Raw genomic sequence first — 23,265 nt, forward strand, 5'->3', positions numbered from 1 at the left:
TGCGGCTGACATGGTCTAGGGCCACTCGCCCCATGCAATTTCAACCCCGTTAATCAGGCTGAAACCACCCCACCCGGAGTCACTAGCATCCGTGAATACCAATTGCAGCGTGCGGGGCCCGGCAGGCCAGATGGGCCTCCCGTGAAAATGATCACATTCAGATTGCCATTAATTCAGCCTTAGCGGCATGCTCAAGTGGGATAGCTATCTCCCAGCCTTCTTCTAGGGTTGGGCCCAGACATGCGTGCAAGCTTCTTGTCTGTAAGCGCACCACGCAGCCCAGAGCAAGCCGCATAGAGCTGAGCGACCCCGTTAGTTTGGCAAGCAAGCGCGCAGGGACCACAGTGGGGTAAGACATAATCTCAGCTAGCAGCAGTTTAAACTTGGATACGCGGTTTGGGGTGACATGAATGCTATTGTTGGCCGTGTCCAGGACATGACCCAAGACCGAGGCCACCTGCCGGGGTTGAAAATTACTCTTTTGCTTGTTGATGACAAGACCGCATTTTTCCAAATCTGACTTCACAAGTTGGGCGACCCGCTGCGTCCCCTCTGCGGTGTTTGCGGCTCCAGTTCCGTCATCCAGATACAGGAAAATAGGTATGCCTTGGTTACGCCAATGGGTGACCAAAGGCCGCAGCACTTTTGTAAACACAAATGGGGAGGGCTTAAGGCCAAACGGAATTGCGGCAAACACAAAAAAACGGGCCTGACCCCGGAACTGCCATTGAAAACCTAGGAACTTCCTATGTTCTGGGGCAATCGAGATGTGATGGTAGCCATCCTTCAGATCAAAAGTTGTTGTTGTTGTTGTTGTTGTTTCTTTATTTTACTTCACCATATGAACAGGCAAGACTGCCTTCTCACCGGGGCTATTGGCCCACGGCTCTCACAATATGATGAAAATGTTTAAAATTTGTATGAAGAAGAAAGGAACGGAAAAGAAGATGAAATGAAAGGAAAGAAAACAGTAGGTATTAATTAAATGAAGGGGGAGGGGTATGAAATGGGTATTATCATAGTTGATGAGAGAAGTATGATATCCAATATTATTGTTCTATAGACTATTTAGTACGGGCATTTCATGAGAGTCATGCATGGGCAAGGCAGAATTTGGACTAGGATAGAGGACAAGAACATAATTGATGAGCATTTGTTCAGGCAGAGTCTGTGAAGAAGACATAGTAGGCACAACATCGGAGAGCTAGTTGAGGAGGGAGATAAGATCATGGCCAGACAGCAATGCTTGAAACGTGTGGCGTACGTCGCAAGCGCGAGTATCAGCAGGGAGAGAGTTCCATGTGGTACTGCCAACGAAGGCGATTGAGCTACGGCTTGAGGGACCAGGTAGGAACGGCACTCTGAGCAGCTGGCTGACCTGACCACGCGTGACACAACTTCTGTCCACATCCGTGGCAATGAGGGAGTAGTAGGATTGGAACAGTGAGCTGGCTCTGCCATGAAGGCAGCGGAAGACGAAGAGAAGCAGACGTTGCACGTACAGCTGGTGGAGCTGAGGCATTGATAGTCTGGCAAATAGGGGAGCAGTGGGGGTCCTTCTGGGGAGTTGGAAGATGGCTCGTATGCCAGACTTAGCAATGCGTAGCAGTCGATGCAGCAGCAGAAGTGAACAGGAAACAACCCGGTTCGAAAAGGTCCGGGATGAGTTTCAGGTCCTCAACACTAAAATGGGGGTCTGCCAAATGCTTATTGAGGAACCGGAGGTCTATAATCAGCCACAACTTTCCGTTGCCCTTGGGAACCACACCCAACGGGCTAATTATATGGATAGCGTTTTCCTCCACCATCTCGACTGCCCCCGAACGTAACAGCATACGGATTTGGTCAGACATAAAACTGGAATGATCATTTAGAAGATTTTAGGTTTCATGCCCGGAACTGGGGTGGGGGGAGACTAAACACAAAAAATAACCATAACGAATAATACGTAAAACAAAATCTGAGGCAGCAATATTTTCCCTAAATGCAATGCAGTGTAATAACCGCCCATGAACGTTATTGTCACAAGCACTTATCTCGTCAGACTCCAGCGGGTCCGGGCACTCATGCTCCGTCCATTCGTGGACGAGCTCCGGCAGTGGGTTGTGGTTGCTGAGTCTAGTGTGGTTGGCGACTACTGCCTCGGCCGAACTGGGGGCAATGCCTGCTGACGTGACCCAACTGTTGGCAGTTCCAGCAACGCGGGCCGCTTCCAGGGGTTCGGCCACCGTTGGCAGGTAGACTCTACTACCCAGCTAGCAGTTATCCTAACAACAGACAGCAGCAGTCAGTATGCAATCATGCACAAAACACGGACACAGAAAATGTTCGGAAAAAATGTTTGGCCAGACAGGTTGGCGCCAATGCGTGACCTATGGACTGTAAACAATGCGTGCAACAAGAAAACGACGAGCAGAAAGAAACACAATGCAGAAAGGAAAATATCGACGAAGAGAGTGGATGAGGATAATGGTAGTTCACTTGCGTGGGCCTTCGTGGTTCTTCATAGTAGGTGATCTCCGAAGGCGCACACACTCCGCCAGCGATGTAGTGGTGGACGTTTTCCGCTGCCACCAGTGTTAGCTGCTCCCCGAAGTCCCCTCACATCGGAACACAGGGGTTTTATATGATTGGATTATAGAAGTATTCGACAAGAGTGTAGACAGAAGGAGAACAGGACAACGACCACTCAAGACTAGACTAGAACAGAACAGAACTGGAGACCCACTGGAGCATGCGCTCTTCTATATGTGAGTCTCATTGCCAAGGGGAACGAGCGGGAAATACGAATAGTGAGTATGTACAGGTCGTAGCATTAATACACCTATTACAAACGGTCCGTGGCCCGATGGCCTCCGCTCAAATTGAGAGTTGTCGCCCAAACTGGGGCACGAAAATTTCTGCTTGGGTATGGCCTCTCAGTCTCAGGTTGGAAATGCTCCCTGGGCTGCAGTTGCCTGAGTCGACGAGCAGTGGAGGCTGCCTCCGCGATCCTCTTGTCGTCAGCGAGGCTGTCACCCACGCTGCCCTCCTCATAGGCTCTCACAGTCTCTAAGTCAAACAAATCGGCTATTTTCAGTTCTTTCTGCCTTTTTGCAGATCTCGTGCTTACCCTGCGTCAGGAGCTCCTTGGCCTCGGGTGCTGAGTCCGGGAGCACTATGGCGGGATCCACCTTTTGTAACACGGTTTCGTTGGTGGCGAACTGGGCCTGCAGCCCTGGTAATTTGAATTTCGGCTTTGGGGCCTGGTTTAGCCGGCTTGTTAGAGACTGCGCTGCTTTGAGTTTGGCTACCTCAGCGCGAGCCGCCGTGGCCTCCTCCTGCGCTCCCTTGATTTGTGACGAAAGGTTGGTAAATGCGGAGGCAAACCACGACGGCATCTCCTCACCTGCCGAGTTTGGTGTTGGTGGGGCAGGCGAGGTGGTGGAGGTGGCAGCTGGGCGTCGTCTGGCGGTCCTGGCAGGCTCAGGATGAGCTACAGGAGCCACGGTTCCTTGGCTGCGAGTAGATATTGGCATAATTAGATATCGAAAACTCTGGACGTCAAAAAACTCCACGCTACATGAGGAATACAAGACCACGATGGCAGGTGGGAGAGAGTTGCGCAGTGGAAGAGCAGCAGTGCACGACAGAAAAATGCTGAGTGAAAAATACGTTTTTTACACTCTTTCCCTACGCTCAGCCATGAAAAAACAACACTTTTCTAAGTCCGCCCAGAGTTTGTGTGTGCGTGTGGGGGGGGGGGGGGGGCAGGGGTGTCGGTTATTGACATTGGGCAGCTCAATGACCAATGACACGTCATCCAATGACACGTCATCTTTCCAAGATTCCTGTTGAGTCTCTCTTCCTCTCACGCTGAGAATCACATGACTGGTTTCTTCTTCTTGCAGTTTACAAGAATAAGTTCAAGTACAAGTGTATGTGTATGTGTGTTGGTGTGTGTGTGTGTGTTGTGTGTGTGTCTGCGTCTGTGTCTGTGCGTATGTGCACACACAAGTGTATACGTGTGTGTGTCTGCTTGTCTGTTTGTCTTTCTGTCTGTCTCCATGTTTGCGTGTTTGTGTTTCCGGTCGTATTTCTTGTCCTTTGGCACTTCGACACGTCCAGGCTGATTATCTCATTCCTCTGATTGGATACTCCAAGGACATTGTCAACAACACTTGGCTGGACATGACATACCAAGACTACAACATCACCGACTGCTTCCTTTGCAAGTAAGGTGGAGAAAAATTTAAGTTTTGAAGACACTAGCAATTTCACCAGACTCAGCAGTAAAGAACTCCCTTGTCTTTTGAAGCACGCACACAGAACACACACAGTTGAGTTTTAGTGATAGAGTTCCTGTAGATGGTCTGGTGGTGCGGACGATCTCTTGGGCGGCATCTGTAACGATCGGGCCAGGCAGAGAACAAAGAAGTTGGGACCCATCGGCGTTGGTACGGAGTGCGGACGTTCCGTTACCGATGCCGTTGCCAACGATGAAAACTCCGTCCTGGGAACCCTCTCTTCAGCCCGGCAAGGCCATTTTCGAGATGGCCCCAGGGTCTCAGTAGTACTCCTCCTTTCGGCACCAGGGGACGCCCTGGCTGGTTTGACAGCAGCGTTTAGCCCTTTACCGGTCTACCATAAGCGTACCGATACTATAGTATCGGTACGTTCGCGGGCTGATTTTGAATGGGATTGTTGCTAGGGGAGATCTAAAATGGTGTCCTCCGCATAGCTGGCACTCCCGGCTTTCCATCGATGTACTGGAAGCCTATGGTTCACATACAAAAAAATTTGGAACGAGCGCCTAGAAGTTTGAGAAGTTTGAGAAGAACGTCCTCCGCCATGGCTCGCAGGTTCAGTGCAAGTGAGGCGCTTGATGCTGTTTTCAGGACCGATTCTGATGAGAGCGGAGGTACCAGCAGTGACCCTGACTCTCCTGGCGATCTAGGCATGTCTTTTGACGAGGAGAGTGACCTAGATCGGGCCCTGCGTGGCGAGACGGATGCGGAAGAAGAAGAAGTCGGCAAAGAAGTCGAAAGCGAGCAGAGCTCCGACGGCAACTCAAGTGCTGCCTCGCACGCGCAATCAGCTGATTCACCACCTGATCATGTGAAGCGTCCCAAGTCCGTCGGAGATTATAACGATTACATGGGTGGAGTAGATGTGTTTGACCAATATGCATCATCGTATCGAGTATTGCGAAAAACAAAGAGATACTGAAAAACATGATTCCTAGATTTTATAGATGTAGCCACTATCAATGCATTCCTCCTGTTCCAAGAGTACCGGAAGCAGAACCCAGACAAGGAGGAGTTCAAGCGATCAGCTGGGTACTCCCATTGCAGTGCTGCCAAACCGTCCGATTTTTCGGACAGTGTCCGATTTTTGAAGGCTCTTCCGAAAACTGGTCCGAAAAGGGAAACGTCCGAAAAGCAGCCAAAATGTCGGAGATCATTACTTTCCTATGCAGAAGTTCTGTACTTTCACTTTTCAGCGCAACTGAAGGCACAAATCACTGTACATTTGCTTCTAAAAAGGGTAGCGCTTGGCTGTGGAAGTGCAAAGTAACATGCCTGGATCAGGCTGGATGGCATGTACACTGACAGTCTGTACAGAGTCAGTGTGCGACCACACTCATCATTACAAAATTCATGACAACTCTGGGGTTACCATGGCAACGAAGCGAATTTTCATGGTGTTTTCGGCGATATTTTGAATTCTCTGTAAAAAATTGCCGAGGAGAAAAATTCGCACCATGTGGCGGTGAAGGGTGTCCGATTTTGGGCGAAAATTATTTGGCAGCACTGCCATTGTGACTTTCGGCTCAACCTGCATCGTCAGCTGGGTGAAATTGAGGAGGGTGATCCTGTGCCTGTGGCACGCCGCAGTGGCCCAGCTCCACAGGCAAAGGCACAGTAACGTCAGCATCTACCTGTGCGATTAGACAAGAAGCATAACTGCCAAGTGTGCTATTACCAACGACATGACAAGGAGCAGAAGACAGACGTGCACTGCGATACCTGCACAAACAGACTTGGCAGCCCTCTGCCTCTCTATTTTACAACAGAGAGGAACTGCTTTGTACCTGCACAAACAGACTTGCCAGCCCTCTGCCTCTCTGTTTTACAACAGAGAGGAACTGCTTTGGAGAGCATCATGCCGTCCCACAGTAAACTCTATACCGTTTTGCTATGTGGCAAGTGTACATTCCCACTTTTGCGTATATTTCAATGATCTACTCTGATTTGTATTTGCTATTGCCAGCTCATGTGTGGGCTTATCAGAAGCGTATGTCCTTGTAGTTGTGACTGGTTGTGTGGCTGTCTATACGTTTTATTATGTGACAATTGCGCATTCACACTTTTCACATATTTCAGTGATCAATCCTGCTTTCTACTTTGCTATGACAAGCTCATGTGTGGGCTTATTTGAAGCGTATGTCCTTGTAGTTTCCAAAAATATATGGTTTACCCATACCTATCTCCTATAATTTTCGAGTTTTGACTGGTCGTGTCGGTGCATATTTACCGGATCACCCCTTACATACATTGAGTTATACCGGCAAAGGGTTAACTAAAGACCACCGTCACTAGCAACCAGCCTGGTACTACAGTAAAGCTGTAACTAAAGACCACCGTGACTAGCAACCAGCCTGGTACTACAATAAAACCTGTAACTAAAGACCACCGTGACTAGCGACCAGCCTGGTACTACAGTAAAACCTGTAACTAAAGACCACCGTGACTAGCAACCAGCCTGGTACTACAGTAAAACCTGTAACTAAAGACCACCGTGACTAGCGACCAGCCTGGTACTACAGTAAAACCTGTAACTAAAGACCACCGTGACTAGCAACCAGCCTGGTACTACAGTAAAACCTGTAACTAAAGACCACCGTGACTAGCAACCAGCCTGGTACTACAGTAAAACCTGTAACTAAAGACCACCGTGACTAGCGACCAGCCTGGTACTACAGTAAAACCTGTAACTAAAGACCACTGTGACTAGCAACCAGCCTGGTACATGTACTACAGACCATGTCGCCAGGCACGGACGGTCTCACATTCACATAATTATGGTTGTGCACTGCAAACCTCCAACTAAGGACCACCTGCCACTAAAGACCGCTTTTACCGGCCCCAAGAGGTGGTCGTTAGTTGCAGGTTGTACTGTACATGTGATCTGGATGGTAGAGAATGGAACCGAGCGCTTTGGTTCCTGGATCCACCCCTGGATCCACCCTCCCCCGGTCCACCCCTGGATCCACCCCCCTCCGGTCCACCCCTGGATCCATCCCGGGTCCACCCCTGGATCCACCCCGGGTCCAACCCCCGGGTCCACCCCTGGATCCACCCCGGGTTCACCCCTGGATCCACGGCTGGACTTCTTGTGTTAGGTTTCACCTGGATTTGTTTCATCAGTGTTTGAAGCCTGTTTTTTAATTCTCAATTTTGCCCCTGCCCAATAAGAAAGAACACGTGTGTATGTTTGTTTGTCTGCTTGCTATGTGCTTGCCCGCTTTTGCCAGCTACCTGTCGATCGGCGCAAATCAGCGCACACTAGTCATGGATCGGCTCCACAAGCCAGTCAGGAGAGACACTTGGTTCCTGTCAACGGACACGGCCAACGCAGCCTATTTGCCAGCACTGAATATCATGCAGGTACCTGCAGGTATTCTGCAGTCGCCAGTCTACCTGAAAGATTCGCCACTGGTAGGTCATTCATTGTTCATAAGTTGAGGAACTGAAATGGGAAAAGTCTGAACAAACAATCGACCGACAGCACCAGGGATCCTCGCTACCGTAAAATTCCGTAAATATTAAAGCCCACCCTAAATAACGCCCATGTCAGATAAGAAGCCCAGTTTTAGGCTGTGTACACTTCAAGTCTGTTTTAGCGCCCATGCCCGAAATAAGCCCATGGCGTAAAGTGGACTCAAAATGACCAGCGCGCGAGCGTGCGTTTGCGTACAAACTGTAGCCATGCCGGTGCCTGTTGAGTGTTGTGCCTTGTACTTACCATAGCAAGTGGTTTACCTATCAAATCTGTAATTTATCGCTACATTCGTGTTTACGACCAAATTTCCAGCTGTGGTTTGATGTACCTGTACCGCGCTCAGTGTGAATGGTGGTTCACTGAAACTAGTGGGTTGCTGATAGATTGATCTTCTGCAGATTGCATCCGAAATAACACCCATGCCCTAAAATAAGCCCATGCCCAAATATACGCCCAGTTTTTGACGCTCTGCAAAGTATACGCCCGGAGCTTATTAACGGAATTTTACGGTACAGGTCGTCCCCCGTTAATACGAGTCCGGTTAATACATAAACCCCGTTAGTACATAAGAAATCTCAAGTCCCGGACGAAACGTGGTCACTTCCATACAAATTTTGTCGGTTAGTACATAATCCGTTAGTACATAAACCCCGTTAGTACATAACAATTCCTCTGTTCCCGCATGCCACATACCTCGATAGTACATAATTTTTTGGTCTGCTGGCCTCTCAGAGGAGGCACATCATGTTCCAGTTTCTTCTTGTGGACCCAAAAATCACAACGCACAGCACAAACCGACGAAGCTCTATTTTTTCTGGAGTGAATGCTCAGGCCTGCATGCAGGCGCGGCCGGGCGTACATGCATGGTGCATGCCTTGCGCGTGCGCACGCGCATGGCGTGCATGTAGACCAGCGAGTCCAAAAAGCCTGGTTTTAGTAGTCTACTCGTACATCTACTTCCTGTAGATAGGCTGATGAGTGGCGTCAACTGACGTGACTGTGCATGAGCACGTATGGGAGTCACTTGTTCTGACTCCGATCCAGGGAGTTGTAGACCAAAACGGGCTGGTGTGATCGTGAGTCGTCCCGATCCGGCCAGCTCTCTCGTACAGTCGTACAGTAGGCATGAATCAGGGAGTTGTGTTTTACGACTCCCTCCCTCCGGAGGTCCCTAGTTCCTGACATGAATCATGTTCATAATGAATGTCGATCATCACTGCACTGAGTAACCCACGCACTGTCCAGATCGGACGTCATGCTCACGCGATGGGTCGCTTTCGCTGGCCCGCTTCCAGTTTTGCACTTGAAAGTCGTGCAGTGCAGCTCTCCCTATGTACGACTATGTGCATCCGAAGACTCAACTGCAAACCGCTAAGCCCAAAGCGGCACCAAGGAGTACTAAGACGGCTGTTAGCACTCCCTGGTCGGCGCTGGCGGCGCAATGAAGCGAGCGTTTGCATGTCACATCAAGTGTTTTGGACATCCTGTGGTGACATCCACTTTCGTCTTTTGTTGGCAAGAATCGGAAAGCAAGACAAGTGTTTGTCAGGTTCAGCACAATCGAAGTTGCCTGTCGAGTCTCACCGGCGGAGTCACCGCTGATCACCATGTCATTGAAGGTCACCCGCAAACCGCTGTCGCTGGAGGAGAAGGTGAAGATCATCCAACAAGCGAAGAAAGGAGATAAGGTGTGTTTCTAGCGAGGCATTTTCCATTGTCTAGGGCACTAAGCCTTCAATTATTTTACAGGGCCACTTCCTTTTGATTTGTATTCTTTTTTCACCGCCCCTATTCTCATGGCCCCCTGTGTTGCTCTTTGCAATAATGATAATTTACCTGTGAACTGCGATGTCATTTCGCGTCGTCAAGGAATGTCGTCATGTTTCGTCGTTACTGGCGAGGGTCACCAGTTGTTGTTCTGTGTTGCGTCTTCATGTTAGGTCGTCATGTCAATTGGTCCGGGAAGAGTATTAAATGTTTTCCCTTTTGTTTGCTTCTTACAATTTTCACGTGCATGCACATGTAGGCCAGTGACATTGCAAGATCATGGTCGCGACCAGCGCAAACGATCTACGCAGTTTTGAAGAAGAAGAAGGAGTTGATGGAAGCATGGGAGAGTGGTGATCGGAGTAGCAAGACGAAGAGGATCAGAACGTCGAAATGGCCACAGCTTGATGAATTGCTGTATGACTGGCTGGTTTGAGCACGTGCTGCGAACATCACTGTAACGGATGAGATTCTGTCCATTGAAGCGAAGAAGCTGGCATCAGGGCTGGGGTTGTCAGATGACGATTTCAACGCTAGCCACGGTTTTATCAACAGGTTCAAGGTGCGCCATCAATGCACCACCAAGACTAAGGCAGGCGATGGAAAGGACGCTATGGAGGATGTCACCATTGATCAGTGGCAAAAGGACGTCCTACCAACCCTTGTGGAGGGATTCGAGCCCAAGAATGTGTTTAACATTGATGAAACCGCTTTGTTTTACCGGGTTCTTCCGCACAAGACGTTGACTCTGCGTGGAGAGCGCTGCCAAGGCGGAAAGAAGAAGAAGGACAGAGTTAGTGTCCTCCTTGGCTGCAACATGGATGGAAGTGAGAAGCTGCAGCCGTTGGTAATTGGCCATTACCGGAAACCCCGTTGTTTCCGCAATACGGAGTCGCTGCCAGTCACGTACAGGCATTCCAAGAACGCTTGGATGACGTCTGACATTATGTCAGAGTGGCTCATTTCATTCGACACCAAGATGGCAAATGAGAAGCGCAACGTCATCCTCTTCATGGACAACTGCTCTAGCCATGCTAAGGCAACCGCCAACGCGAACTTGAGTAATGTCCGGATTCAGTATCTGCCGCCAAACTCCACATCACGGACGCAGCCACTGGATCAGGGCATAATACGGTCTGTGAAGTGCATTTATCGCCGCAAGCTGCTTCACCAGATCGTTGCAGCATTTGATGCTGAACAAGATCTTGATGATCTACTCAAGATCAACATCAAGGAGGCCATCCTCTTATTCAGTGCAGCCTGGAATGCAGTCACCGAAAACACTATCAAGAATTGCTTTCGGCATGCTGCGTTCTGCGCAGGTGTCGCAGTAACCAGTGAGCAGTGCCAGCAGGATGATGTCATGGAGGAGTTGGAAGCAGCAATGCATCAAGCTGCCAACGTCCTTGGTGTCCCCGAAATAGAAGGTGATGTCGGTGCTTTTGTTTCGGTGGACGACAATGTGTTCACTGAAAAGTTTGCGACCGCTGAAGAGCTCCTACATGGGCATGGAGAGAACCAGTCAGAGTCGGATTGTGAGGAGAGCGATGAGGAGGAGCCCACCACACCTATTCGTCCCAAGCCCGCATGGAGTGAAGCGTCTGTGGCCCTGCAGACATTGGTGGAGTACATCCATTCAGTACCTGACTCCACGCAAGAGACCTTCGCTCACACAGCTGCCCTGAATGAGTTTCTCGTGAAACGCGCTATGATGACGAAACAGAGCTCGATCAAAAGCTTTTTTCCGACAGCCACACCTCGGTCTACAGCGGCTACAAGTAGGCTTGTTGGTGGCAATTCTGACAAGCCTTCATCAAAGCCTCGCAGTCATGTGCAGCTGAGTCTATCTGCCACTCTAAGCAGGGCCCAAATGCATGCAGCCCGCAATGTTGTTAGAGCTGATTTGACAGAAAGTCCTGCAGTTGCTGATGGTGATTCTACAGATTCGTCCTCGGAAAATGATCTCCCCGTAGTTCTTGACTCCATTCGCACTAAGGAAGACCAACATCGTAGTACTGTCATCCACTGCCGCTCATCTTCCAGTGATGATGATGATGATGATGATGATGATGATGATGATGATGATGATGATGATGATGATTTCTGAGCTGCGCTGGTGGAGGTCGGTTGGTGATTCTGGAGCTCTGGAGGTGGCTGGATTTGCTTGCGGACTGGGGAGGCTGGAGAAGCTGGAGAAGAAGCCTTGGATGCGACTGCTACTCTGCTGCTGTTTTCCTGTGTTGTGTTGGATTTTGTTGCTTTTTTCTCCTATTTTCTGTTCACTTTTTGAGTTAGCAGAGTTAGCATCTCGCCATTGTCTTGAACAGTACCCGCCTGATCAATCGCCTGATCAATCTCGCCAGAGCATCGTTCATCAACATCATTGCCACCTACCAGCAGTGGGCCTGCAGGGGCTGCCAGCCTCGCACCTCCAGCCGTTGGAATACTTTATGCCGTGCTGCCAGTGTCAATCAAGTCGAAAGTGTGTGAGATGCAGCTGTGTTCGGCATGGGAGGAAGTGTATTGATTGCTACCCAGGAAGGTCGCTACCTAGCACGTGCAACAATTCGTTATCTGCCTCACAGCCTTCTGGTGCTAGCAATGTCACTCGAACTGTCAACGCGCACCCTGCCAGCCAGCCACTTGCGGTTGGGTTTGCACCTCGCGGGGTTGATTGCGCTGGAGATAGATCGCAAGCTAGCGACAGTGACAGTGATTCACTGCATATAAATTCGACACTTCCGAGGAACTTGGTATGCGCAGACCATGCACGCGCTGGTTCTTCCCCTGCAAGTGATGTAATAACTGATCCATCCTCTCAGATTCAAGGTGATGGCCTTGGCACCTCACGGGCTGGAGCGTCAACATCCAACATTCATCCCAACATTCATCCCACAGGTTCTCAGGTGGAGCTCCTGGCTACCCTAGATGCTTCGGGTCCTGAGTCCTCTGGACAAGCGGCAGACAGCGGTGATGCCGGCACCTCGTCATTACCGGCCGGCGATTTCGGAGGCGCGGTTGGTCGGCCGGCTCATCGCATTGGTGGGCGGAGCGGGGTGGATCCTGCGCCCTCCCTGTTGCCAGGAGCTGCTGCTGTGGGGCAGGGCTCGGCCCAGCCTGCTGCTGCTGCTTCTCCGGCTGCCGCGGTCGCTCGGCAGACTTCTACATCACAGGTCTCTCCTGCGGGTGCCAGAGTTAATACTATGAGCAGTGATGATTCCCTATCTTCGAACACCTCCCTCAACAACGACATATCCCGAGCGTATGAGAAGGTGGTGACCTGGCGGAGAAACTTATTCAACGTTCCATTGGGCTCGGCTGGTGGTGATTTTGTTGACGTGCTCACTGGGCTCATCAAGGGTTTCACCAATGGCTCCTCATTACGACCAGTTGCATGGAAGGCCGTCGGTGTTGCCTGCCACCTGCTTCTCCAGCGTCCGCATGATTCTAAGATGATGTCAAACTATAGCGACCATTTGCGGCGTCGACTCACTCTATGGAAATCTGGCCGAATAGATGATCTGACTACTGAAGGAGAGTCCCTTCAGGATCGTCTCAAGCCCCGGTACTCTACCTCGTCTGGTGGAGGAGAGAAGAGTGATATCACATTCAGCAACCTGGTATTTTCGGGAAAAATTAAGTCTGCCATTCGCTACCTGTCCAGTGATTCTTCCAATGATGTGCTGGGTATGACAGATGTAGTGGACGAAGAAACTGGAACTACCGTGAAGGAGGCACTGTTGCAAAAACATCCACCTGCTGCCGAGCCCCCGGTTTCGATACTTCTCGCCGGCGACCCGGAGCCAATCAACAGTATAGTGTTCCAGAAAATCACACCGGAGCTCATCCGACGTCTGGGCCGACAGATGAAGGGGTCCTCGGGCCCATCTGGTCTGGACTCTGACGCGTGGTGCCGGATGCTAACCTGTTATCGCAAATCGTCAGATGGTCTCTGTACTGCTCTTGCCAGCTTTGCCCAATGCCTGTGCTCGGAGGACTTGGATCCGGAACACCTATCCGCATTTACCGCCGCTAGACTTATTCCATTGGACAAACACCCAGGTGTGCGGCCGATTGCAGTGGGTGAAGTGTTCCGCCGGCTTGTGTGTCGTGCCGTTATGCGGGTGCTTGAGTCCGATGTACTGCGTGCTACTGCTCCCATGCAATTGTGCATTGGGGTGCCGTCTGCCTGTGAGGCAGGGGTTCATGCAATGCAGGAGTTGTTCGCACGAGAGGACACGGAAGGCATCTTGTTTGTAGATGCTACGAATGCGTTCAATTCATTGAATAGAAACGCGGCCCTCCATAACGTGCCCTATGTATGCCCCGCTATGGCAAAGGTGTTCCAGAACACGTACAGTTCTTCAATTCGTCTCTTCGTCTCCGGCGGCGGGGAGATTGAGTCACTGGAGGGTACTTGCCAGGGCGATCCGCTGGCCATGGCTCTGTATGGTATCGCTACAGTCCCGATGATTCGGCGCCTCCAGGAATCCAATCCATCTGTGGCTCAGGTTTGGTACGCGGACGACGATTCTGCAGGTGGCCGCGTTTCTTCATTGTCCACATACTGGGGAGACATAAGCCAACTGGGCCCTGACTATGGATACTTTCCAAACCCACAGAAATCAGTGTTGCTGGTCAAGCCGGAGCATGAGGAAGAGGCCCAGCGCCTCTTCTCCGCCACTGGAGTTACCATCAAGACCAGCGGCAACCGTCACCTCGGCGGAGCGATTGGCAGTGAGGAGTTCTGCTCTGCCTTCATGGCCAGGAAGGTGGATAAATGGAAGCAGGTTCTGGATTCCCTGACGGGGATGGCTGTCACTCAGCCTCAGGCCGCATACACCGTTTTTACGAAGGGTCTGTCATCCACATGGACATACCACTTGCGTTGCTCACCTTGTTCGGCTGAGATACTGGCCGAGCTTGATGAGAGGATCAATGATTGCCTGATACCTGCCCTTCTGGGGGATGGCGTTCGTCCTGGTAGCCCTGAGAGAGAGCTGATGTCATTTCCAGTGCGTCTTGGTGGTTTGGCCCTCCCTCTGTTGCAGGATAGTGCACCAGCAGAGCTCGCAGCATCCTTGAGCATCACAAAGCCTCTTGTTCAGCTACTGTTGACTGGCACATATGCGAACCCTCCAAGCGTGCCTGGTGATATGGCAAGGAGTGATTTGTCAGATACTGCCCAGTCAGAGGGCTCCGGTGATACAACCCAGGAGGTTGCCGACCGAGTGAGGCTCTCCAATCATGATCCCGTCCGCGATGCTGTTGGGGACACCCGCCAGCTGGCACGCTCGACTCGGACAAGCAAAATGCGGAGCCTATGCAGCCGGCAACAAGACATTAAGGCGGACTTGAGCTCGGAGCAACAATTTCTTGTTGAAATCGCGTCCGAAAAGGGAGTATCGTCATGGTTGACTGTTGCCCCGCGGTGGCAAGATGGAACCATCCTGAAGAAATCCGACTTCCGTGATGCCCTGTGCATCCGCTATGGGCGAAGGTTGAGTGGGCTACCCGATTCATGTGTTTGTGGTGTGCCTCTCAGCCCCGCTCATGCACTTACCTGTGCCACTGGCGGCTATACCATTGCCCGTCACAATGAGGTGCGGGACTTGGTTGCTGGACTACTGAGGGAGGCTGGAGTGGTGGACGTAGAGACGGAGCCCCGGCTATTGCCCTGCAGCAGTGAGCATTTGCCTGGTGGTCGTTCCCTCAACCGATGCGCAGAAGCTCGTCTGGATGTGCGGGCTCGCGGCTTTTGGTCGTGGCAACAGGACGCTTACTTTGATGTGCGGATCACTCATCCCGCAGCGTCTGTGTTGTCTCGATCACAAGCCCTGAGTCAGCTGAAGTCTCACGAGCGAAACAAGAAAAATCAATACGCCAGCCGTGTGGTTAACGTGGAGCGCGGCTCCTTCACGCCACTTGTGTTCTCGACGTACGGCTTTAGTGGCCCAGAAACTACTCAATTCCTGAAATCATTGGCCTCCCTGTTTGTTGAGCGCCATACTGAACTGAAGTACCCACTAGTAATGGGCATACTACGCACCCGTTTGTCTTTCTGCTTGCTGCGATGGGCAGTCACCTGCTTCCGCGGTTGCCGCGGTTCGTACGGCAAGAGGCGACAGCCGAACTCATTTCTGGCCCAGTGCCGCCAGGCGGAGTAGGGTGCTGCCTTTGGCCTCAACTTAATATAATGCTATTTGGTTTTTCCCCTTTTATTACTCTGTGTTCATTGCTTGTTTTTGTATTGATTTACTTCCTTGACTGCTTTTGTGTTTCATCATTTTCCGGTTGGTTTTGTGTTGATTTCCCCTGTTCACTTTACATATTGTAATGATATACATTTGCTTTGCCCGTAAAAGAGGCTTTTCTCATGATGATGATGATGATGCGCTGGTGTATTACCTGCATACGTGGTTCGCGGGCATCATACAAGCGCCCGCGCCACAGCTTTTTAACAAGCTGCCATACCCTTAGAGCACGTTGATGCGTACGGGTGTCTTATGTTTGTTCTTTTATTTTCCATTATGAGCCGGTCTTCTCCGATTGGTGGCCCCATGCCCCATGCTCATTGTGTTCAACTGCACTTTGCGTTCCTTTTTATATTGAGTTCCAGTGCACTTTGTGTTCATTTTCCTCTCTTTTTTCATTCTATTTGAATTTTGATGTATTGCGTTTTTGCTTGCCCGTAGAAGAGGCTGTTCAAATGATGATGATGATGATGATGATGATGATGATGATGATGATGATGATGATGATATGGCAAGGAGCGATTTGTCGGATACTGCCCAGTCAGAGGGCTCCGGTGATACAACCCAGGAGGTTGCCGACCGAGTGAGGCTCTCCAATCATGATCCCGTCCGCGATGCTGTTGGGGACACCCGCCAGCTGGCACGCTCGACTCGGACAAGCAAAATGCGGAGCCTATGCAGCCGGCAACAAGACATTAAGGCGGACTTGAGCTCGGAGCAACAATTTCTTGTTGAAATCGCGTCCGAAAAGGGAGTATCGTCATGGTTGACTGTTGCCCCGCGGTGGCAAGATGGAACCATCCTGAAGAAATCCGACTTCCGTGATGCCCTGTGCATCCGCTATGGGCGAAGGTTGAGTGGGCTACCCGATTCATGTGTTTGTGGTGTGCCTCTCAGCCCCGCTCATGCACTTACCTGTGCCACTGGCGGCTATACCATTGCCCGTCACAATGAGGTGCGGGACTTGGTTGCTGGACTACTGAGGGAGGCTGGAGTGGTGGACGTAGAGACGGAGCCCCGGCTATTGCCCTGCAGCAGTGAGCATTTGCCTGGTGGTCGTTCCCTCAACCGATGCGCAGAAGCTCGTCTGGATGTGCGGGCTCGCGGCTTTTGGTCGTGGCAACAGGACGCTTACTTTGATGTGCGGATCACTCATCCCGCAGCGTCTGTGTTGTCTCGATCACAAGCCCTGAGTCAGCTGAAGTCTCACGAGCGAAACAAGAAAAATCAATACGCCAGCCGTGTGGTTAACGTGGAGCGCGGCTCCTTCACGCCACTTGTGTTCTCGACGTACGGCTTTAGTGGCCCAGAAACTACTCAATTCCTGAAATCATTGGCCTCCCTGTTTGTTGAGCGCCATACTGAACTGAAGTACCCACTAGTAATGGGCATACTACGCACCCGTTTGTCTTTCTGCTTGCTGCGATGGGCAGTCACCTGCTTCCGCGGTTGCCGCGGTTCGTACGGCAAGAGGCGACAGCCGAACTCATTTCTGGCCCAGTGCCGCCAGGCGGAGTAGGGTGCTGCCTTTGGCCTCAACTTAATATAATGCCATTTGGTTTTTCCCCTTTTATTACTCTGTGTTCATTGCTTGTTTTTGTATTGATTTACTTCCTTGAATGCTTTTGTGTTTCATCATTTTCCGGTTGGTTTTGTGTTGATTTCCCCTGTTCACTTTACATATTGTAATGATATACATTTGCTTTGCCCGTAAAAGAGGCTTTTCTCATGATGATGATGATGATGATGATGATATGCCAATCAGCCTCCTACATCCTAGAACCGCTAGTTGCCATGCTCGCACTGCATCTCGAATCCTGTCGGAGAGTTCTGTGGAGAGTGATGATGATGCCAAGTCATGTTCATCCAGTCGCACAGAAAAATCACCAGCACCCACTGCTTCGTCACGTCCCCATGGCTCGGCTGTGCATACTATGTCCACTGGTGGCCCACAGTCTACTGGTACTTCACCGCTGCAGGAATTTGCTGGTGTTTCCTCCTCTCTCACATCTGGCGCCACCCTCAAATCACCTCTTGCTGCTGAGCCTTCTCCTGTGGCTGATGCTTCCAATGCTGCTTCATATTTGGGTAATGCAGCTGATAAGCCATCTTTGGTTGCCTCTGCACCTGAATATGTCCGGTGCCAGATTTGCAATGTGGCCGACCACAAGGTGTGCCGTACTTGTCGAGTTTGCGGAAAGCTGTATCACCACATGTGCCAGTCAGAAGATGAAGATGGCAAGAGATGTGACGACTGCTTTTTGTCACTCAAATTTTAGTTTCTATTTTGCACCACAGTTTTCTGGCTAACCTACCATACATGTACATGTAACTCTCCTCCCACTATTGATGTGTCAGTCCAATTTTGAAATACTTATTGTGAACTCAGATCACTTTGCATTTTGCGGCATTCATGAGTTGCTGTCTACCATTCATGCATGCTGTGCATTACAGCTGTAAATGTAATGAAATACAATGTACATGTCACGTACAACAGCTGTCCTGTACCATGTGTACACTACTAACCTCTTATCCAGCACACGCACTTACTTCTGAAGTAGATATATTTCACCATTGAATCTCTTTTCAACATGATTTCCGTGAATTCCGTTATAACATATTTTTTATGTTATAATGAGGGAATCAAGAATATCTTGCTCCTTAGTCACAGCAACCAGAAACGCTCAGAAAAGGTGAAAAAAGTGAAAAATTCCAGTACACAATAAAGTTATGTAGACTTTCGTTTAATACATAAACCCCGTTAATACATAACATTTGTCAGGTCCCAGAGATTATGTATTAACGAGGGACGACCTGTATTATGATTAGTGACGGCTCATCTCCCGATTATTTACTGCTCTGCGGCAAATGCTGAAGTTTAGACCACTGCATGCTTCGCTTCACCCTTGTGCAATAGGACATTCATTCCGTAGGGGATACGAAACATGCAATAATTACAAAGCGCGACAAACGGAGTACGGAGTGTACTTTTGTATTGTTACTACAGTTGAACATCGATTATCCGCACATCGACTATCCGACCATTCGATTATCCGTAACAGTTTTTTTGGGCGCACGTGCCGTAGAGTACGCACTGTGCATGTAGTGAGCCATTCAAAAAATACGAAACTTTTGAAAAGTAAAAAGTAAAAAGGTCGTGCGGCTAGTAATAACCACTGAAAGTGTGTGAGTGACAGTTTTTTCTTATCCAGAACATTTGCCTTATCTGAACACCGCCTGACAGTTGTCTGCCCAGAGGTGGTCGGATAATCGATGTTCAACTGTACTCCTAATACTACTGTGTACATCAGGGGTGTTGGTAGGTATTTTAGTGTGGTACGGGCAGCCCTCTGAAGTACAATTTACTCGTGGAGGAGTGGTGGCTGAGCCGAAATGTTTTGAAATTTAGAGCCCAAATCAGTGCATTTTATTGATTGACGGGGCACTCGGGGCAAATAGTGGTACGGTCAATACAGTAGTGACCGTAGAGTGTGCGATGCCGTCTGTGTGTATGAACTACACACTGACGGCGTCGGGCCTAGTTCCAATCCCGAATTGCTTTTGGTTAGTTTGGGGTTCAATGTCCTTCGTTTTACTAGGTTCGCATTTGTATTGCAATTCCATTCATTGCTTTTATTTTGCCTTTATAAAAAGAGGGTCTTGGGTGGACAAATGAGTAGAAATATCCGGCAATGCACACAAGTGTTGTATGATAAACAAGAAGACGTGTGCATGTGTGAGTACACTAACAAAACGTGCGTGAAATCGAACACGGGTCCACGTTACACTGACCGAATACTGCGCGGTACACATTAATGCGGAACATCGTCACGTGGCGTACTTCCATTAAAGACCGTAATTGCGAAACACATCTAGAATCTCTGTGAAGCTCATCATGGAAACCCACGAGTTTACAGCAATTTACTGCTAACAAGAGTCCATAACCCCAAGAGTGTGCAACTGGGGTCAGGCTGCTGTAGGCCCGCTGCACGGCGGAATTCCAAAATTACGTCATGCCGCTGAGGCGCAGAGGACAAAACTCCGCATTCCGGGGTGCTTGGAACCAGGGAGTAATACAAGCGCAACGAACGTGTGCGTCATTTTGACGTAGTGTTGGAATTCCGCCGCGCCGATCCCCATGTACAGAGTTGCACTCTTGCTACAAGCACTGTTTTTGTTGTCCAATGAGTTGGTGGCCATTGTTCAATGTGGTCAATCATACCATGTAATCATTTTGCAGCGAAGTTGACCAGGTCATGTGACCACTTTGCAGTGAGGTGCACAATATCATGTGACCACTGTGCAGTGGGGTCCACCATGTCATGTGACCACTGTGCAGTAAAGTCCACAATATCATGTGACCACTGTGCAGTGGGGTCCACCATGTCATGTGACCACTGTGCAGTGAAATCGAAAAATGTCAGATGTCCTGTCCGGTCATCTTTGCCCAGTGCACATCCTGCTAGCACCCATGGTAGTATGATGGTACCAGGGCTGCCACTTGCTCCGATTTTTCGGAAATCGTCATATTTTTGATCGCCTGTCCGACAAACCGCGACCGATTTTGTTCCCCAAGAGGGACAACCGATTATTTTATTTTGAGCGCTTTTAGTCCAGTTGGCTACGAGAGAGCTTGGAAGCTCAGGGCCCTACGCTATGCTTTTTTGCCTTGATGACCTAGACAAAAAAAGCATACGGATGTTATAAATTCATATAAATTTTTCCTTTTTTTTTTAAAGACATAACCTGGGATTCGAACCCGCACTATCGCCGTGCATGCATCCCCCGATACACTTCGCACACAAACTAATTCTTCCAAGTTGCTTCACGTTATGATCTTGCATTTGAAAGCCCTATTTGAATATGCATTGTGGCCAGCCGTCTTTGATAGCACGGTACGGTACGGGACAGGTACGGGACAGGTACGGTCGAGGGTAATACGACACCGTCTACCGCCTTGATGACCCAGGCAAAAAAAGCATAGAGATGTTATAAATTTTTCAATTCTCCTATTTTTTTAGCATAACCTCGGATTAGGACCCGCACTTTCGCCCTACATGCATTCTCCCATACACTTCGCATTCATACTCATTCTACCAAGTTGCTTCACGTTATGATCTTGCGTTCGAAAGCCCTATTTGAATATTGCGCCCAGCTGTATGTGGCCAGCTGTGTTTGATGGTACGGTATGGTACGGGACAGATACGGGATAGCGCCGGGCGTGACACAAACACACAAACACCAAATTAAAGCTGTGTGGACCCTGGCTAGCGCCAGACGTTACTGAAGTAACGTCTTCTGCATAGCTACGGGAATTAATTCATAATTGACATGGTTGTAGTATGTGTGCTGGACAGTTAAAAATGTATTCTGGGGCCACAACAGCAAGCCATTTTTTTCTAAAAAAATTCACCGCGGTGGCCCTGCCCCCTGCACCCCCGGACCACCACGACAGATTTTTCTCCCTCCAAGTGTGGCAGCCCTGTGGTACCCATGGCAGAACACACAACCCATCGACCCTAATACAGTAACAGAGCATTCCAGCGGTTTGCCTCTGTGTGTTGCCTATGTACAGGCGGTCAAGTATGGCAGTCTGGGTTCGGTGCTCGGCCGTGAGCTCATGCACGGCTTCGACAACACAGGTAGCCAGTTTGACAAGGACGGTAACCTGCGCAGCTGGTGGCCGCAGAACGTGCGCAAGGCGTTCAACAACCGCACGCGGTGCATCGCACGGCAGTACAGCGATTACACGGCGGACGGGCAACGCGTCGACGGGAATCTGACGCTGGGCGAGAACATTGCGGACCACGGCGGGATGCGCGTGGCGTTTCACACATACCGTGCGCAGAGCCAGGTTCAGCAGGACACGACTGCTCCGCTACCCGGCCTGCAGCACATGACCAACGATCAGCTGTTCTTCCTGTCCTACGCACAGTTCTACTGCTCCAATAGCTTGAAGCAGTACGAGCAGGCGTTGCTTCTCAACGACGAGCACGCCCCGGACAGGATCCGCGTCCTCGGCACTCTCTCCACATCGCAGCCGTTTGTTGATGCCTGGAAGTGCGGGTCCGGCTCGAGAATGAACCGCGCCAACAAGTGTCCCCTGTGGTGAGAGCGCCGAGTGAGCGACTCAGCACTGTAACCGGCCAAGTGAGCGAGTGATTGCAGGTCTTGTTTTACAAGTCTTAACTCCGTGTGTTCGCATTTGTCTCTAGCCCTCCCTACACCACGCATCCTGAGTGAATGTGTGTGTGTGTGTGTGTGTGTGTGTGTGTGTGTGTGTGTGTGTGTGTGTGTGTGTGTGTGCGTGTGTTTCACGAAAGCCACAAGCTTCCATATGCTTAGGTGTGTAGTGATGGCAGTAGAGTGGCAGTGGGGTGACATTCGAAAAGGTCGTACGACCATAGGACTTGGAGTCATCCCTGTTCAGGTACAGCTACATCCGGCTAGCTATAGGCATTTAAAGAAAACCTGCCGGGATTGATCTTAATAATTACTGTATAGCAGGAAAATTTCGGACGGAATTTATTTTCGTACGATTTCGTACACGGCCTCTTTTGTACTAAAATTAATTCCGTGCTAAAATTTGTTCATGTGAAATTATGTACACTATACATGCGTACTGCAGGGAAACACGTGTGTTTAGCATGCAGCACTGTACGAAAATAGAATCAGTACGAAAGGTCGAAATTTGGCTTTGTCCGAAAATATTTCCGTCCGAAAATTTCCTGCTATACAGTATTATTAAAATGCATGCCCAGAGCAACCATGCCGTTATCTGCCAGTCCATGGCACGTGCTTTCTTGTGCGTGCCCACAGCAGCCCTGCCTTTATCTACTCGCCCATGACAACCTTGCCTTTATCTATCAGTATCCATGCTTTTAGGCACATGCCCTTGGCATGAGCTTTTATGTATCCATCCATGGCAACTGTGTTTTATGTGCGTGCCCGTGGCAACCTTGTTTTTTGAATATCTACTCATGTAAACCTATCATGCTAGTCTAGTGGTGTGATGTATGTGGTACATGCTCTTGCAATGCTTTGCATTCTTTTGCTTTTTTTAGTTTAGTGCAGTTCCATGTGGTTATTGCCGCTACAATGATAATAATTATGTGATAATGCATTGCAAAGGAACTGCTGATGTGTATTGTAGAAGACCTATTAGAAAGCGTGCCATGCGCCTCTCTGGACAGATGCTGTTGATGTTGAGGTATACATGTCAAGATGTGTGTGTGTGTGTGGGGGGGGGGGGGGGGGGGGTGCGGGGTGCGTGCATGTATGGTGGTGGTGGTTTGGGGGGGGGGGGGAGGATGTAAGTGGTGAATAGCGCTTGAAAATGTTTCCTTGCTGACCAGTGTCGTGGCAATGCTGACTTTTTGGGGTTTCGCTCACAGCAGGGTAAAAATCCAGCACTGCACTGGGCCCTCCCGGCTTGGGACCCGTGCCCACTCCTGGTTCAGAAAGATCTTCATCTGCATGG

The 23,265-nt window shown here is 50.0% G+C and overlaps 1 protein-coding gene across 1 annotated transcript in view; it reads left to right on the forward strand.

Annotated features, from left to right (window-relative positions):
* Positions 1–22,968, forward strand: part of LOC135824762 (endothelin-converting enzyme homolog) — a 36,251-nt gene extending 13,283 nt beyond the window's left edge. Inside the window, exons 11-13 of the mRNA XM_065337469.1 lie at positions 4,108–4,214; positions 7,517–7,700; positions 21,361–22,968. Of these exons, the coding sequence (XP_065193541.1) occupies positions 4,108–4,214; positions 7,517–7,700; positions 21,361–21,897 (828 nt within the window). The 3' untranslated portion in view covers positions 21,898–22,968. The remainder of the gene's footprint in view (positions 1–4,107; positions 4,215–7,516; positions 7,701–21,360) is intronic.
* The last annotated feature ends 297 nt before the right edge of the window (positions 22,969–23,265 follow it).

The sequence above is a fragment of the Sycon ciliatum genome, chromosome 9 (genome assembly GCF_964019385.1).
Source record: "Sycon ciliatum chromosome 9, ocSycCili1.1, whole genome shotgun sequence".
Classification (NCBI taxonomy): domain Eukaryota; kingdom Metazoa; phylum Porifera; class Calcarea; order Leucosolenida; family Sycettidae; genus Sycon; species Sycon ciliatum.